Here is a 16,978-nt window from a genome sequence, read left to right as displayed (position 1 = left end):
CGCTTGAGGATGGCTGTAAAGTCGTAATCATGTAATAAATGAACAGAAATTTACAGTTTAATGGCGGAAATTTCTTTCAAAGCGGTTGCGTATATAGCGGGAACGCCGCGAGTCCGCTGTTAAAGTTGCTAACTCGTGTACTCGTTGCCCTTTCTGAACGAGTTGAGTCCACTTGTGGCCGACGACAGATTCAGATGACGTGGGGACTGCGGTGGAGACTCAAGAGTCGGGTCGACGAGCACACGGAGCGGCGGGTTCGGACGTGACGTCATAGGACTCGCTGGCGAGTTTAAAGCGACTATACCGATCTCATTTTAATACTCACAGATAAAGGACAGTTTAACTGTAGTAGGCCGTCATCAACAAATGTAATAAATGTTATGAATTTCATGATGCTAAGTTACACATGCTATACAGTCGAGTGACTTTCCACCACGAATTTCGCTAACGGACAGCTTTAGAATTGTTACGTCTGTGTAACTGCACAACGTTTATGAGAATATGCACGGCCAATTTTAATCAGTTTTGTTGTCGAGGTCTGATATCATTATACCGGCTTCAGTGCGCCAGTTATGTTTTGATAACCGTTTCCACAGAGCGGTGCCGGCCGAAGTGGCCGTGCGGTTCTAGGCGCTGCCGTCTGGAACCGCGAGACCGCTACGGTCGCAGGTTCGAATCCTGCCTCGGGCATGGATGTGTGTGATGTCCTTAGGTTAGTTAGGTTTAACTAGTTCTAAGTTCTAGGGGACTAATGACCTCAGAAGTTGAGTCCCATAGTGCTCAGAGCCATTTGAACCATTTTTGAACCACAGAGCGGTGTTGTGTTGTAACAAATAGACACGTTCGATCATGGAGCAGAACCACGCGGCTGCAGGTAACGCGTTGGGGCTGTGACCCGGAGAGTCAAAGTGTTTTGCAACAGTAAATCTGAAAATTGAGTTCTTTTCTTGAAAGACGGTATAACATTCGGACACAGATGTCACTGTACTTGCGACTGCCAAAATTTATAATTATGTTGAATGATGAAAAATGTAAGTATTGACTAATAGCGTAAGTGTATTCTAAGTATGCAAATATTGACGCGTGTTCCTGGATGCTTGTTAAATCTGTCATTCCAGATTAAATTTTCACTCTGCTGCGGAATGTCCTTCCATTTGCAACTTCTTGGCATTTTAAAACTGTGTGCCGAACCGGAATTTGGATCAGGGACTTTTGACTTTTGCGGACAAGAAATGCTCTACCGTCTGGGCCATCCAAACACGACTCACGACCCGTCCTAACAGCTCTACTTACACCAGTACGTCTTCAGCTATCGTAAAACTGTCATTACTCGAGGGCGACAGTGAGTACAGAAAGAAATTCTAATACGAGGAGTAATCATAAAGTTTTAATTACCACTTCGAAGAAATATATTTCTATTTTAGCTACATGTCTGGAGTCCTGGTACACACTGAAACCTCCGTGGGATGGTACCATAAAACGGCGCAAGAGGAGCCAAAACAAAACGACGCACTACGTTGATAAAGGGCGGTATCGTGCCGTAATTCATTGTCTCAGCAGCAGCGGGATTGTAGCTGTGTCGAGCCAATCCTGACGGCCTATGAGGTCAGAATTAGAAAGGAAGTATATATTTCGACGATCACTCACAAACGCAGTACGAAATTGTGTGTAGTAATGGAGGTCTTGGATATTTTTCAGTTGTCATACATTTGAAACGCCTACAGACAACTCTAACGTAAAAATATTTGCCATTAATGGAAATAGACCTGTGGCTAGAATGGAAACAAGGGCAGAACCTTCGTAAACCACGCCCTCTATTACAGCTGAGCGGTGTGCGTGGTCGCAGGTGACGAGGCGTGCCGAATCAGAAACCTGCTGCCGCCTTGCAGGTCGACCCACCAAATATGCCGCAGCCGTTGAAAAGCATGTTGAAATTTGTCACTGTCTTACCGCAGTGACGTCAACAAGCTGCGAAGGATCGCCAGACCGAGGATGGGCACACCTTCATGTCATTCCAAGGTTTCCTTCATAGTAATCCTGCCATGAACGCTGTCGCCTCTCCGTGGTAACAAGCCTGTGGGCGGTTCTTCACGTCCATCTCGTCGCGAGATGATAATTTCAAGTGGACAACGTAGACCTACTGGGCACTGTCCTTTCAGCCACCATTCAAAGATAAGGGAAATTAGAGCTCGTACTGAGGCGTTCAGACAGTCGTTTTTCCCTCGCGCGATCCGCGAGTGGAACAGCCGGGGGAGGGGGGAGGGGAGAGATATGACTTTGGCGCGAATAGTGCCCTCCGTCACACACTGCTTGGTGGCTAGCGGAGTATATATGTAGATGTAGATCTGTTAAGCTGCGGACCCGCGTCACTTAGCTCTCACTGTAACGAACCACTGATGGCGAGCCCCTTTTAACATGTCGCTTTGTTATTGCCTTTTCCTTTAATCCTCCTAAAGCAGTAGGGTCGTTGTATTGATCCATTTCACCTTCTACTATGTTTGTTGCTTTTTAAATACGTTCTAAGTTCACTGTCATTATTCGTCATCGTTTTACCCACCTACTAATGCCGTTTAGGCTTCTCCGTGTCAATTAATATCAAGAACCGAGGAATTTTTTCCTCAGAAAACTGCCCATTTCGGTCATGGTTTGGGCCCTTATGACCTCAGCTGTTACGCGCCGTAACCTCCCTATCCCCGCTAGTGAAAAAGGTGGAACAGCGCACCGTTACCAACCCTTTCTCTTTCGTTTTTCCAGTTACGTACGGATCGGGAAGTTTTGACCATGCGTGCTGTAATCTCATATATCATGGTGCAGCCTGTGTCGAACTTCGACTTAAAACTTGCACAGTAGAGTTTCACGATAGTCGTCCTATTTTTTCCGAAGTTTGCCGCTTCCTCTAACCCATTTCGTATATTTTTCGCACTTTACATTGCTTCGCAGTGTTACACCTACACATCCCGTCTATACAGGGTAATTCACAACTCTTATTACAGACTTTAGTGGTTGTACAAGGCACTTAGTAGATGATATTTTGATAAGGACTTAATGACCGGGAATGTTTCGTTCGGATGTAAAAGTAACTTTGAAACTCGAATCACTTCCAAGTCTCCTGCTTCATGGAACTCAAACAGCAGAGACAATGAGCTCTGACCCGTATGCTCCACAGGAGCTCTTGGCATGAACAATGTTTCGTGTACTGGTCGTCAGGTGTCTTCTGCGTGACGAAGGACGTCTCCTTGAAAGTCGACTGCGCGGCGCGTCCCTGGAGCACCACAGTGACTCGCATAGTTGCGAACGTAGCATGGCTCGCAGCCGTTGTAAAAAGGAAGGAAGGAAGATTAGTGTGTAACGTCCAGTTGACGTCGAGATTATTAGAAACGCACCACAAGCCCAGAATGTGTCGAGGATGGGGAAGGAAATCGGTCGATCCCGGAATTTGCCTGTACCGACCTCGGGGAAATAACGGAATACGTAAATCTGTTTGGCTGGAGGAGGATTTGAACCATCGCCCTCCCTTCCTCGGTGCCGTTGTTATAGCCCGACGAAAATACTATACGATAGCATAATTACAAAGGGACTGAAGGCGGCGCCCTCTTCGCAGTTTTTGTGCGTATCGTGAAGCGGGATATTTGAAAGTGATCAGATCTTCAGACTTATTTTATATCCAAACGGTACATTTCCGGACTCCATTTCCTCGTATACTAACTGACCTCTACAAGCGTGGATTAGAAATTCTGGACACCCTGTGTAATAGAATCTGTGGCTCGGTGGATGGGTAATAGTGAACAGTAATCTATGTTAAGATTGGTTTGACTACCAGGTGCTCGAAAAGCCATGGTCCTATTAAAATTGGTATATATTTGCCTTTTCCGACCTTTGAATTGACTAGCCAGTTAAGGGGCCCTACAATTTAATCTGGGCTCCAAACCACGATGAAACTCGATATTATTGTACTTTACAAATAATTAGCAGTGGTGAAAGAAGTGAGACAAAAATAGTCGTAATACACTACAAATCCTAGGTTTAGAGTTCAATGCACTGTCAGTCCTAGGATTTTTGCTGTCTCTTAGTATTTGACTATATTTGTTAGGCGAAAAGCGGCGAGTTGCGCGATGCTTCGTATTCCGTATTAAACACCAGCCTCCCCCCGCCCACTCCCCCCCCCCCCCAATAGTTGGCTGGGTAAGTCAGCTCAAGACACGGAGGAAGGCACATCATCACCTCCAGTAGGATCATGCCCAGTAAACAACTGTGGTGTTCAAAACAACCTTCGGGTTGATTATTGATGTACTTACTTACGGTTGAATCCAGTGGAATACCATTAACACTGTACCCATAAGCTGAATAATTCGAAAGCTATTCAAGCGCATTATCTTGCATTTATGCACATTTGCTATCTACATTTTACCTAAATCATTCTGAATTTCCCTGCACTTACACATCAAGCTTACTTTCGTGTACACGACTGCGTCATCAGCAAGGAAGCTGTGTATTCTGCTCGCGTTGTCTGACAGTTCTTTTGCAGTCTGTGTACAACGACGTCTCTTTCCAATTTCTTTTTTATAATGTATGGATAGGGTCTGTCCAAAGGAATCAGTTTTATGCGAAGCCCACTGTCAACGGAAATCTTCGTCTTGGCTTTCACTATCAGCGAATTTTTGTTAAAAGGGCAATTTTGGTTTATAATAAATAGGGGGGGGGGCTTAAAATTAATACGGTGCGACATCCGGTTGTTTCTCGGAGGTAATGGTAAACAGGAAGAGTAATCACAATTGCCAGCATGGACTGATAGAAACTTGTGTTGCGCAATGCTGCCCACGCAGCATAGACATGACTCAGCTGAAATTTGTTTAGACTTTAAATACTGATTTTTTGATTATTCTTAGTTTTTTTGTTATTAACGTCAATAAATAATTAATTTGAATTGAATATCGAACTGTACTACGTTTAGGCCGCATTATCCATTGGGGAAACAAAATTACACTTGTAATGAAAATCGAATGGAAATTTACCGTTCGTATTAAGGTGTGTAACTCTATGTAGACGTTACAAAAACAAAATTGTAACTATGTCCTGAAAAAAAAAGACGAGAAAAAGGCACCTGACGTCAGATGGACCATATCCAGTGCAAAAAGTGCGTGGGCACACCTAGTGTTTCATTAATTATCATAATTATGGAAAGAACTATTTCAGTGCGCGGTAGTGCACTAAGGAGCGAATATTTACAGTTTTTACCCACCGAGATGTTGAAGCAGCAATGTACTTCTTTAAATTTATAAGGAAACACTGTACTTTGGTATCGGCAATCCATAGGCCGGGTAAGTAGGAGTACGGCGATGTAGCTCCCATAAAGGTATGGCAGTAAAAGTTTTCCACTGAAATAACGGAATATTGTAGAGCCAAGGCCACTACGTCGTTGTTTCAGCCCCTTTACGCCACGCTTCTGTGAAAGTGCACGAGAAATTGCACTGCGCCGTTGTGTTCTGCCTCACTTTAGACGCAGTTAACGTGCGGCGAATTTTTTACACTGGTAATATTGGCGTGTGTTACAGCACCGTTCTTTTCTTTTCACTAGCTACGAACCAGTACGTTGATGTATTCCAGAAAAGTTGGTCCATTAACTCGGTAGAATTTTTTTTAAAAGAGCGTTAAGCACACAGCAAAACACTCCGTACCACTGCGTAATCTCACTTGCTGAAACTCTTGTTTTTGTATATAGAACTTTTTGTGAAGTGCAGGTTGCTTCAAAAAGAATGACCTGATTTGAAAACCACATTTTTGTATAAAAACATACCACAAACGTGGGATAAATTGCTAAATCTTAATTTTAGCTATATTACTTACTACAAAAGCTCTGTGTCACCCAGCAGCACCATGAACATCATCATTTTACATTTTTACCACGAATTTTCAGTGATGAACCAACTTTTCATTTTATCAGTAGCGTGCGCATGTAGAGGTTCCTAAACCCTCATAACTTTATTGAACACGAAAGAGACTCACCTAAAGTAAACGTTTTTCATGAGACTTCTCGCGAAAAAGTGTACGGTCCCTTCTATTTTGAGGAAACCGCAGTGGCTGGAATGAACTACTTTCAAATGCTATGGAACTGGTTTTTTCCACAGCTTCAGGAGGACTCCGATGACTTCGTTTTCCAACAGGATGGAGTTCCACGACAACAACGTAAGCCAGTTTCTCATTGACGCTCTGCCTCAACGCTGAATAGGGCGCTCGGGACCCCGAGATGTTGCCCTGCATTTTTGGCTTCCAAGATCGCCAAACATGACCCCATGCAATTTTTTTCTTCTCGGGTTATGTCAAGCAAAGTGTGTTCATCTCTCCTTTACCTCGTGACGTAGAAGAAGTTAAGAACAGAATAACAGCCGCCGTATCTTATGTAAAAGCAGGTATACCGTGTGTAAAGTTTATGACGATTTTAACTATAGTCTTGATATGTTAGTTCTGCTGTTAGTGGACAAACAGAGCATTAGTAATAGCGTAGATAAAACTTCCAGATTTTGTGAGTATTTTGCAATTCACTCCGTGTTTGTAGTATGTTTTTATCAATAAATATGGAGTTTTTAAAAATGAAGTCATTCTTTCTGAAACAGCTAGTATTACTTGTTTAAATTTAACATGGAACATACTGTATTTTGAAAGTAAGAGCGGGCCTATGACGACGGAATTAGTATCACTAAAACTTTTTTGGTGTCAGTCTTGTATTGACAAAAATATCACCTATTCTCATTTCTTCTTGACTCGCTATTAAAATTCCAAACGGCAGTAGGCTGGTTATTGTTTGTTTACTAGTTGCTAGTATACGCGGAAAGAAATCAGATCCTAACATTTTATTGTCTATAATAAATACTCTTTTATAATTTTATATAAATTTTCAGCGAAGTAACACACTCAGCAACTTCCCATATTATTACGATAGTCCAATTAAATAGATGCATTTACATACTACAGTCCCGATTACCAGCTCAGGTTTTTCTGTAGTGGAAACTCCTTGAAGGGGAACGGAATATCCATGAAGGGGTCCACTGAGTCTCTTGATGGCAACTGAGAAGCCAGTTAAAATTAGCCGCGAAATTGAGACGTTAGGCACTGAAGAAGCGTCAAATAGAAACGCTTGTAGCAGGCTTGTGCTGAAGGCACGGTCCAGTGCCGGAGGAGGGTTTGTGGCGGGAGGGCACGGGAAGATTCTTAAGAGTCAGGACACGCCCCATGCAAACATTAGTTTACACAAAGAAATTTTATTCGTACGTACACCAGTTACCAAGTTTTCAGCATGAAAACTGAGGTCCTCGAAAATGACAGATTGCAAGCAGGACGTTGAGTAAATTTTATGTAAGCAAAAATAAAAGAGACTGACTTTCCTGTACACAGAAGGAAACGACTGACAGAAACAACCTCCCCCACCATGTAAAAGCTCGCATAGCTTGCAGACCTCTGTTCACAATCATTGTGCTCAGTAAAATGTTGATAGCCACAACGATTCTACATTGTGTAGCTGTAGATTATGACTTAGGCCAAGTTGTCACAATTTATCGCTATTAAGTGAAGCAGTCATCAACCAGAAATTTGGGTTGAACACCACAGTGCTTCGCTAGACATGGTTATGTTGGAAGTGATAATGCTGTTGCCTGCCTTCGATCTTTTAACTGACTTACAAAGCCAGTTACAAGGCGACCTACAGCATAAGTGGCCTCTGAACCACGGTGCAATTCGGCATTAACGCATTTAACAACATTGCCAGAAGCGATAAGTGACAGAAAAAAATCCTAGGATTGACCGAGGATCGAACCTGTGGGTCTGTAGTCTGTCACTGAACCACTGAGCGACTGAGAAGCACTTAAATGAGTTGAGTGACTCATCTAAATTCCAAAGTTTGGACGAAAACATTTCAAATTCTGTACACTCTAAGACAAGAAAGGCACAACACGAAAGAATTATCTGAGTGGGCTGGAAATCGGTAAATGTGATGTACATGTATAGTCAAACAAAAAAATGGGCGATTTGTTCAGGAGAAGGCGCCTCACAAACTGACAAGTTAGTAACGCGCTGATGGTCCACCTATGATCCTTATGCCACAATTGTTCCGCTTTGTATTGATTGACAGGGTTGGTGGATGTCCTCCAGAGGGATAGTGTGCCAAATTCTGTCCAATTGGCACGTTAGATCCCGAGCTGGTTGGTGGGTCCTGCCCATAATGCTCCAAACGTTTTCAGTTGGGAGAGATCCGGCGACCTTCCTGTCCAGTTTGTCAAGCACGAAGACAAGCAGTAGAAAACACCGCCTTGTGGAAACGAGCATTATGTCATAGAAACTTGCCATGAAGGGCAACAAAAGGGGCCGTAGAATATGGTCGACGTTCCGCTGTTCCGTTGTCCTGCAAGGTTTCCGCGGATGATGATCAAAGCGGTCTTCCCGGAAAATGAAATGGCACCCCGGACCATCACTTCTTGTTGTCCGGGCAGCATGGCGGGCGACAGTCCGGGGCACCTCCAGACACGCCCTTGCTGGTCATCGGGGCTCTTCGAAGCGAGATTCGTCGCTGAAGACAATCCTACTTCAGTCAATTCTAGTCCGAATTTGCCTATCACCACTGCAAACGGGCTTGTTGGTGTCCAGAGGTCAATGGTATTCGACGTAAAAGACACCGTGAGCTCCACCCCCCTTCTATGACCAACCTGTTAATGATTATCGTGGTCACTGAAGCACCAGTTGCACTTCGGATCGATGATAATGATGAATCCAGGGCTCTGAGTGCCTCTCTGACGACTGGTCGGTCCTTACGTTCTGTCGACTCTAGGTCGACCGCTTCCTTCTTGACGCTGTGTTCGGCCATGGTCCGGCCATTCCTGCCAACATCGTCGAATAGTGGCATCGCTCCTGTTCAAATTTCGGACGATTCACCGTTTACTGCAACCGGCTTTTTTCAGCGGAACTACTTGTCCTCTCTCAAATGGCAGACATCTGCGTGTATTGTTCTCGCGCCTGTCTGCGAGGCGTAGCTATTGTCCAGCAGAGTACAAAGAATCAAATTAGCATAGATTTTACGCCTTGGGACTGACATGTCTCATGTTTACTCTGGTTGCCATCTGCGCGGTGAGACCGCGCTGCAACGTCAGAGATTCATCCATCGGTCACCAAAGTTTACAAATTTACATTTTTTTATGTTTGCCTCTATGAATATCAATTTTTGACCAATTTTCATAACTCCTTTATGGCGCGTCGTTTGTTGTTTTATTATTATTATTATTTTGTCGTAGAGAGTATTTGTCTGTATTGAAATTTCTTGGAAGTTATGTTAACGCGGTGTACTAAGCACTGATCTAAACATATTATTATTATTATTATTATTATTATTATTATTATTATTGGTTTGGCGTTTCTTTCCAGTAGTTTTTGCTCCTTGCTCTGTGTTGCTCTCTTCATTCTTCTTTTCATATTGCGCCTGCCTTTTTTTTTCTCCTCTCTCTTGGAAACCCTTGAAATGTTTTACTTTTGCTGTGAACTTTTCTCTTCCTCCTATTTCTTTCTCAATTATTTCCGTATCCCTCATGTCTGCTTTGACTGCTCTGATCCAGGACGTTGGAAATTTTTGAGTTTCTGTCAAAAAGTTAAAAAATCTTTTTTTATTCATTTTTGACCTAGCCTTTTAAGTGTCCACAGAACACTTCTCTTCCTGAAAGTGTGTATTCTTTCATACACTTCTTTATTACTTCTCAATTCCCGTTGTTATATTTTGGTCCCAATATTATCTTGGTTGTTCTCCTTTCCTTCTTTCGTATTTCACCTAATTGTTTGGCTGTATTTGACGACAGGCATTCTGGTCTAATGACTGTGTTGTAATGTTATAATTTTGTACTCATGGATTAAGATTTCTTGTTACAATGACTTTTTGTTAATTGAAAAGCCACTTCGGTTTTCCCTACCCTTGCTAAGTTTTGTCCTTTGTCTAAGGGTAGTTAAATTTTGTAGTCTCTCTTATTCTTCCATTATTATTATTTATTATTATTAAGTTTAAAAATTCTGTAGCTGTATTATTAAAATCAATGGCATCTTTGACATGTTAGAAGTCAGGGTGATAAGTTTTATGGGAAGCCACTAACAAAATGTGAACCCCCACCCTCCGTCTCTCCTGTCGTCGTCGTCGTATAACCAAACCCCGACTTTGTGCCTTCCTTAAAGATACACCGTTTCTTTACTTACCTACCACATGATGTGGAGGAGAATAACCCCTGGCCTGCCTCGGTGGCCGAGCGGTTCTAGGCGCTTCAGTTCGGAACCGCGCGACTGCTACGGTCGCAGGTTCGAATCCTGCCTCGGGCATGGATGCGTGTGATGTCCTTAGGTTAGTTAGGTTTAAGTAGTTCTAAGTTCTAGGGGACTGATGACCTCAGATGTTGAGTCCCTTACTGCTCAGAGCCATTTGAACCAATAACCCCTGGTCCACAGAAGTCATAACTCCAGCACTTTACAGTGCCAGTCACGCAACGGCATGCAGCTCAACACACATCTACGTCCCGTTCCTCTCTTACGTTTATTTATATAATTAATTCTTTATGGCGATTAAGTGGAACTCTCCTGCTCCCAACGTCATTACTTAAGTTATTATATCTGGTGCGTAAGGCAGGAGCGTCGCGCCGCCCCTCGTACTGCTGCCGGTGCTGAGGTGTCGGCTGTGCTGTTGCAGATGGGGGCGCGAGCGCCGGGCTGTGGGCGGCGCCGCTGGTGTCGGTGGCGGTGCTGCTGGCCGCCGTGCTGCTGCTGCTGGGCTGCACCTGCTGCAGGCACAACAAGGGCTTCCAGGTCAGTCCCCGCCGCGGCCGGCGCAACAAGTGCCCGTCGGACGCTGCGCTCAAACACCACCCACGCCTGCGGTGCTTCCATCGGTGGTCGTCGAACCTACTGAAATCTGTCGGTTAAGCGAACGTCAACAATAGTGCACGTACATGACGGTTGAAGTAACACCACACTCACGTGACAAAAGTCGTGGGACAGCGAAATACACATCAACAGATGGCGGTAATATCGCGTACACAAGGTGTAAAAGGGCAGTTCATTGGCAGAGCTGTCATTTGCACTCAGGTGATTCATGTGAAAAGGCGACGGCGTGATTATGTCCGCATGACGGGAATAAATACACTTTCAACGCGGAGTGGTAGTTGGGGGTAGACGATATTCCGAGATCGACAGTGTCAAGAGTGTGCGCGAGTACCAAATTTCAGTTACATACAACGAAGTGGCCGACCGTCCCTCACTTAACAACCGAGAGCAGCGGCGTTTGCGTAGCCTTATCAGTGTTGACAGACAAGCAGCACTGGATGAAGTAACCGCAGAAATCATTTTGCGACGTACGACAAACTTGTCTGTTAGGACAGTGCGGCGAAATTTGGCGTTAATGGGCTATGGCAGCAGGTGAGCGACGCGAATGCCTTTGCTAACAGCACGCATTTCCTGGTCTCGTGACCATATCGGTTGCACCCTAGACGACTGGAAAACTGCGGCCTGGTCAGATGAGTCCCGATTTCAGTTGGTAAGAGCTGATGGTAGGGTTCGAGTGTGACGCAGACCTCACGAAGCCATGGATCCAAGGTGTCAACGAGGCACTGTGCAAGCTCGCAGTGGCTCCATAGTGGTGTGGGCTGTGTTGACGTGCAGTGGGGTGTGTCTTCAGGTCCAACGGAGCCGCTCGTTGACTGGAAATTTATGCTCGGCTACTTGGAGACCATTTTCAGACTTTCGTGGAGTTCGTGTTTCCAGACAACGATGTAATTTTTACGGATGACAATCCGTGATTCATCGGGTCACAGTTGTTTGCGATTGATTTGACGAACATCATGGACAATCCGAGCGAATGATTTGGCCACCCTAATCGCCCGACATGAATCCCGTCGAACATTTATTAGACATAATCGAGAGGTCAGCGGATGGACAAAATCCTGCACCGGCAACGACTCTAGAGGGAACATGGCTCAGTATTTCTGCAGGAGATTTCCGACGACTTGTTGAGACCATGCCACGTCGAGTTGCTGCACTACGTCGGGCAAAAGAACGTCCGACACGATATTAGGAGGTGTCCCGTAACTTTTGTCACGTCAGTGTACGTATGTGCATTACCACAGCACCGTTAGTGCATTAGTGTTGAATACCTCAAATAGTTATTTCTCCACAAGAAAAATTAAAAAATTGTCAAGAAAATGTTGTTCAAGTACCAGGCAGACATTAAACAGCATGACTGACTTTCTTGTAACATTGTTCGTTACGAAAGCATGAACGGCGGTTAGTTTCTTTTTCAAAATGGCTCCATATATATTTTTATCCAGTAATCCACTTCCTCTGTTCACCTGTTCAAAAAAGTACCACAGTGCACCATACATATACAGTAAACATGCCGCTAATAAAAACGTGACACTAAACTGACTTCGTCTTGCACTAGCACAACGTATCTCGTTCAGATACTGGAGTTGACAGTAAATAAATGGAAACACGGAGAGCACATACTCCCATCGTTCAGTCAACCGTCGGGAAGGTATCACCCTCTAAGAGTTCCACTGCCTGAGGAGCATTACTCCCACCTTCAACCAGAATAAAAGAAAAATAATGCTGATGCCGCTTTTAGTAAAAGTCTGCCATTACTACGCAAACATATCTATTGAAAGTACTTCACTACTTTTCTACATGTGATGATGATGGACTGTACTCGCTCACGAGTATGATTGTCTTCTTCGAAACTCAGTTTCTATGGTATCTTAAGTCACTGTAGAGGCCAATCCTGGAATTGTAGAATTTTCCACATTCTCGACACACGTTTTTTTCTGGTGGGGACTGGCTGCGTAGCGTCGCTTATCTTCAGGAGTTCCCGTTGTTTCCTAGCACTGCGCATGTCAGTTTCTGTTTCCCGCATCAGTTGCTCGAAGCGCTGAATTCCTTCCCAAACATTGCGACGCCATACTGGGCGATTAAGAGCAGTAGCTTCGCAGTACCAGATTCAGTTTGACATCCTTTCATGTTGTCACTTGATGAACCTTCGTACCGTTTCTTTGGTCTTCCTACTTTTCATTGAGCATCCTTTAGCTGGGAATACATCATTTGTTTTAGTAGACGGAATATAGACGTAGGAACAATGTGGCCCGTCCAACGGAGTTGATGTTTGATGATCATGGCTTCAATATTAACAGAGTTTGCTTCTTCCAGAACACTGATGTTCGTACTCCGATCTTGCCATTTCACTAGTAAAATTCTTCTCAGGCAGCGCTGATGGTACTTTTTGAGCAAGCAGTCCATTCATGGCACCCATGTGAGAGAAATGTTGTAACAGTAGCTTGGTAAACAAAGAGCTTAGTCTTAATACTAATGGCGCACATCTGAGGCGGTGTTGCATTCCAGCATCAGTATTTGCGTTCTTCATTTACCCGTATTGTAACTGAGAAAATATTGTTGCTGTTACATTCTTTGCAGTTGAGTAGCATTTCTACTTTCTCCTCGTTCGTGTACATTGAGCTCACTCACAAACCTTGAACTGAAGACGGTTGGCTGAGTGATTGGTGTGCATTTCATCGTGTTTCTCCATGTTTACTGTCATCTGCAGCAAGGGGACGAGCTACGTTACCCCCGGATACCAGCACCCTCTGCTATTACACGACAGCCAGTCGATTTTGTGACACGTTTTTGGACAGGTCTTGAGGAGAGGAAGTAGGTTACGGAATAAAAAATACAGGTGTGAATCAAAAAAAAAAAAACAGGTGTAGCGATGACTTAAAATCTTTTGAACAGGCTCTTACTTTTGATTAAGGAAGGACTAGGCCCAAGTTTGCACATATAATAAATTTTATAATAGTGTAGTTCCTCAGCACATGTTCGCATTCCTTGGTACTCAAAAAAAAAAATACTGTACAATTTACATCCATTACACTCTTTATCCTTTAGCAAACAAATTTTGAAACAAATAGGACACTATCAAATTCTCTTTAAACCATTTCAGTAACACCAAAAATTTATGCAAAGGCTTTCAAAGTGAACTCAGAAGGAAACTCCCCTCACAACCAGGCTAAAGTTTACCTTTCCCTTAAATAAAATATACTAAAAAATATTTACCCAATTAATAAAATTATTGAACGTTGACATTATATTAGCAAACCTTGAACAAAGCAAAATTTCTGTAAGCTTAATTACCGCACATTTAAGCATAAGCTACTCAGACAATTATAGCTCAATAAGAGTGCTAAATTACAGGAAGAAAATACAATTTAGAATTTTACAGACGTGCTCTGGAAACATGCCCTTCTTGCTCTCCGAACGGACCCACACGACCCGCGTACTCCTCCGGGCCAAGGTACATAAACATTGAAACCAGAACAAGAAAGCCTTCTAGAACACACAGAAATCTGCTATTAGAAACATTTCTACCCACGGCCTTATACATACGTTGCAGTCTTTAACATGCAAATAAAACTCCCGGCGGGGTCAGGGATTTTCACCTGCCTCGAGATGACTGGGTGTTTGTGTTGTCCTCATCATTTCATCATCATCCAGGAAAGTGGCGAAATTGGACTGAGCAAAGGTTGGGAAATTGTACGGGCGCTGATAACCACGCAGTTGAGCGCCCCACAAACCAAACATCATCATCATCATCATCACAAATAAAACACAATAAAATGGTGGCCATACAATTAAGAAAACAACCCCGCAACTTAATTACGAGTAAAAAGCCTTAACAATTACACATCTCTCTTTAACTAATGAAAAGAACATTCACTGATATACACATACAATGTAGGAGTATTATCCGGTACAATTACAGGATTACATTGTCGACTAATGCTTAGAGGCTAGTCGAACTATGTTTTCGAGGCTCAAATGCGTTTTCTTAGGATTTTTGCAGTGAATCTGAGTGTGGTATTTGTCTGTTCACTATTTTAATAACGTGTTCCTTCCACTTTCGGTCTCTCCGTACGAATACTTTAGATATTATACTGTCGGTAAGTTTCCCACTGATTTTTCGCAATTAGTCTAATCAAAAATAATAGGTCTTTTAGTCTATTTACACGGAATACCATACCTATATTACAGGGTGCTAAAAAAACCTGTCACCTGTTCGTATTGGAGGTTGAATTGGTAAAAGCTAGTACAAAAGATCCGTTAATTATGTGTCTGGAAACCAATGCCATGTTAAGACATGGACAATCTGTCCTTTCATTGCTATCTGTCTGTTAACTAGAAGTAGGCACTATGACCAGTGCTGCTTATGGTTACTGCGCATTCTCATTCATCCTTCAACCCTTCTTCGCAGTGAATGGCACACTCTTTTTATGAATACGCCTGGCTCCATTGGGTTTGCCTCACGTGCACTTGTCACACGCTCCTGTAACGTCTGCACATCGTCGATGGGTTGTTCTTAAACAGACGCCTTTAAATGTCCCCATTGTATTGTATTGTATGGAACTGGGGACCTAGAAACGACGGAGAGGCTTCGTCCCCGCCGTAGCCCTCAGTGGTACACAACCCCACAACAGGCTACAGCAGTCCACTCACCCCACCGCCGCCCCCACACAGAACCCAGGGTTATTGTCCGGTTCGGCCCCCAGTGCCCACCCCCCCCCCCCCCTCCCTGCCCTCCCCTCCCCCGGAACGTCTTACACCAGCAGTGTTTGCGTGGTAGAGTAATTATGGTGTACGCGTACGTGGAGAAAGTGTTTGCGCATCAATCGTTGACAAAGTGTAACTGAGGCGGAATAAGGGGAACCAGCCCGCATTCGACGAGGCAGATGGAAAACCGCCTTAAAAGCCATCCGCAGAGTGGCCAGCACACCGGACCTCGACACTAATCCGCCGGACGGATTCATGCCGGGGACCGGCACGCCTTCCCGCCCGGAAAGCAGTGCGCTATACCGCACGGCTAATCGGGCGGGTCAAATGTCCCCATAGCCAGAAATACAACGGATTCAGGTTCTGTGAACGGGGAGGCCATGCTGCCGGACCTCCTTGACCAACCCATAGCCCATGAAACGTTGCAGTGAGGTACTGCCGCACGACCCGTAGTGAATGGGATGAGGCCCCATCATGTATAAACCACAGTCGCATTTCTGCAAGAGTAGCGTTCTGTCATAATGCTGCTAATTCCTGGAGAAGAAACAGGTGATGGCAACATTTGTTAAGCTATTACGTAAAGCCTAAACACCATGAGTCTGTCGCTGACAACTCCTGCTTATACATTGGGACTAAAGCGAACCTAATGCTTCATCGTCATGCTTGCTAGAGGATTTGCTTGTGCCCACTCGTGAGTATTGTAATCTGTTGCGAATAGTACTGCCGCCGCCGCCACCACTACCACTACCACCACCACCACCACCACCACCACCACTGCATCGTATACATTACTCGTCAGAAGTAAAACGGCCCACATCTCAAACGATATTGGTTTCGGAACATGTTATTTTACAAACTGTTGTTAAAGTTTTGATGGATACTGCCTCCTGCAGGAATATGTGATACTTTTTTCCAACACTCTGACAGTGAGGGTGAATTGCGAGGCCATGCGCGAACTGTCGATCCTCGGCAAGTCTTCCAATATGTCGCTACAGTTTAATGCGGATAGATGATCGGAAAGAGACTGGATATCTTTCTAATTGCCTCAGACTTCTGACAATATCTGAGACATAAATGTTGACGACGGAAGGCCAGGCAGTAATAGATTAATTCTGGGATATGAGTGATATTTTTTCTCTCTCTTTCTCAGCATATATACAGTCGTACAGAGAATGCTGTTTTTTTTTTTTTTGTTTTGCGAAATTTATTTTCTTTTAAATTTTGTCGCCTACGGTATCTCAGTAAGTCGGGTAAACTTTGTTCTGTGTGCTATCATGTTTTCTGAGGTGGAGATTGCAGCCTAGCCCAGCATTTGCATGAACGAGCGTGGAAAACCACTGACGCCCATTACTCAGGCTAGCCAGAGTATCAGACCAACGGT

At 44.1% G+C, this 16,978-nt stretch overlaps 1 protein-coding gene across 1 annotated transcript in view; it reads left to right on the top strand.

The window, feature by feature from the left end:
- LOC126158234 (uncharacterized) overlaps window positions 1-16,978 on the top strand; it is a 679,797-nt gene that overhangs the window by 339,425 nt on the left and 323,394 nt on the right. Inside the window, exon 2 of the mRNA XM_049916428.1 lies at window positions 10,703-10,818. Coding sequence (XP_049772385.1) covers window positions 10,703-10,818 — 116 coding nt within the window. The remainder of the gene's footprint in view (window positions 1-10,702; window positions 10,819-16,978) is intronic.

Source organism: Schistocerca cancellata, chromosome 2 (genome assembly GCF_023864275.1).
Source record: "Schistocerca cancellata isolate TAMUIC-IGC-003103 chromosome 2, iqSchCanc2.1, whole genome shotgun sequence".
In the NCBI taxonomy this organism is placed as follows: domain Eukaryota; kingdom Metazoa; phylum Arthropoda; class Insecta; order Orthoptera; family Acrididae; genus Schistocerca; species Schistocerca cancellata.
Note: the sequence above shows the minus strand (reverse complement) of the source record. Positions and strands in the feature narration are given on the sequence as shown.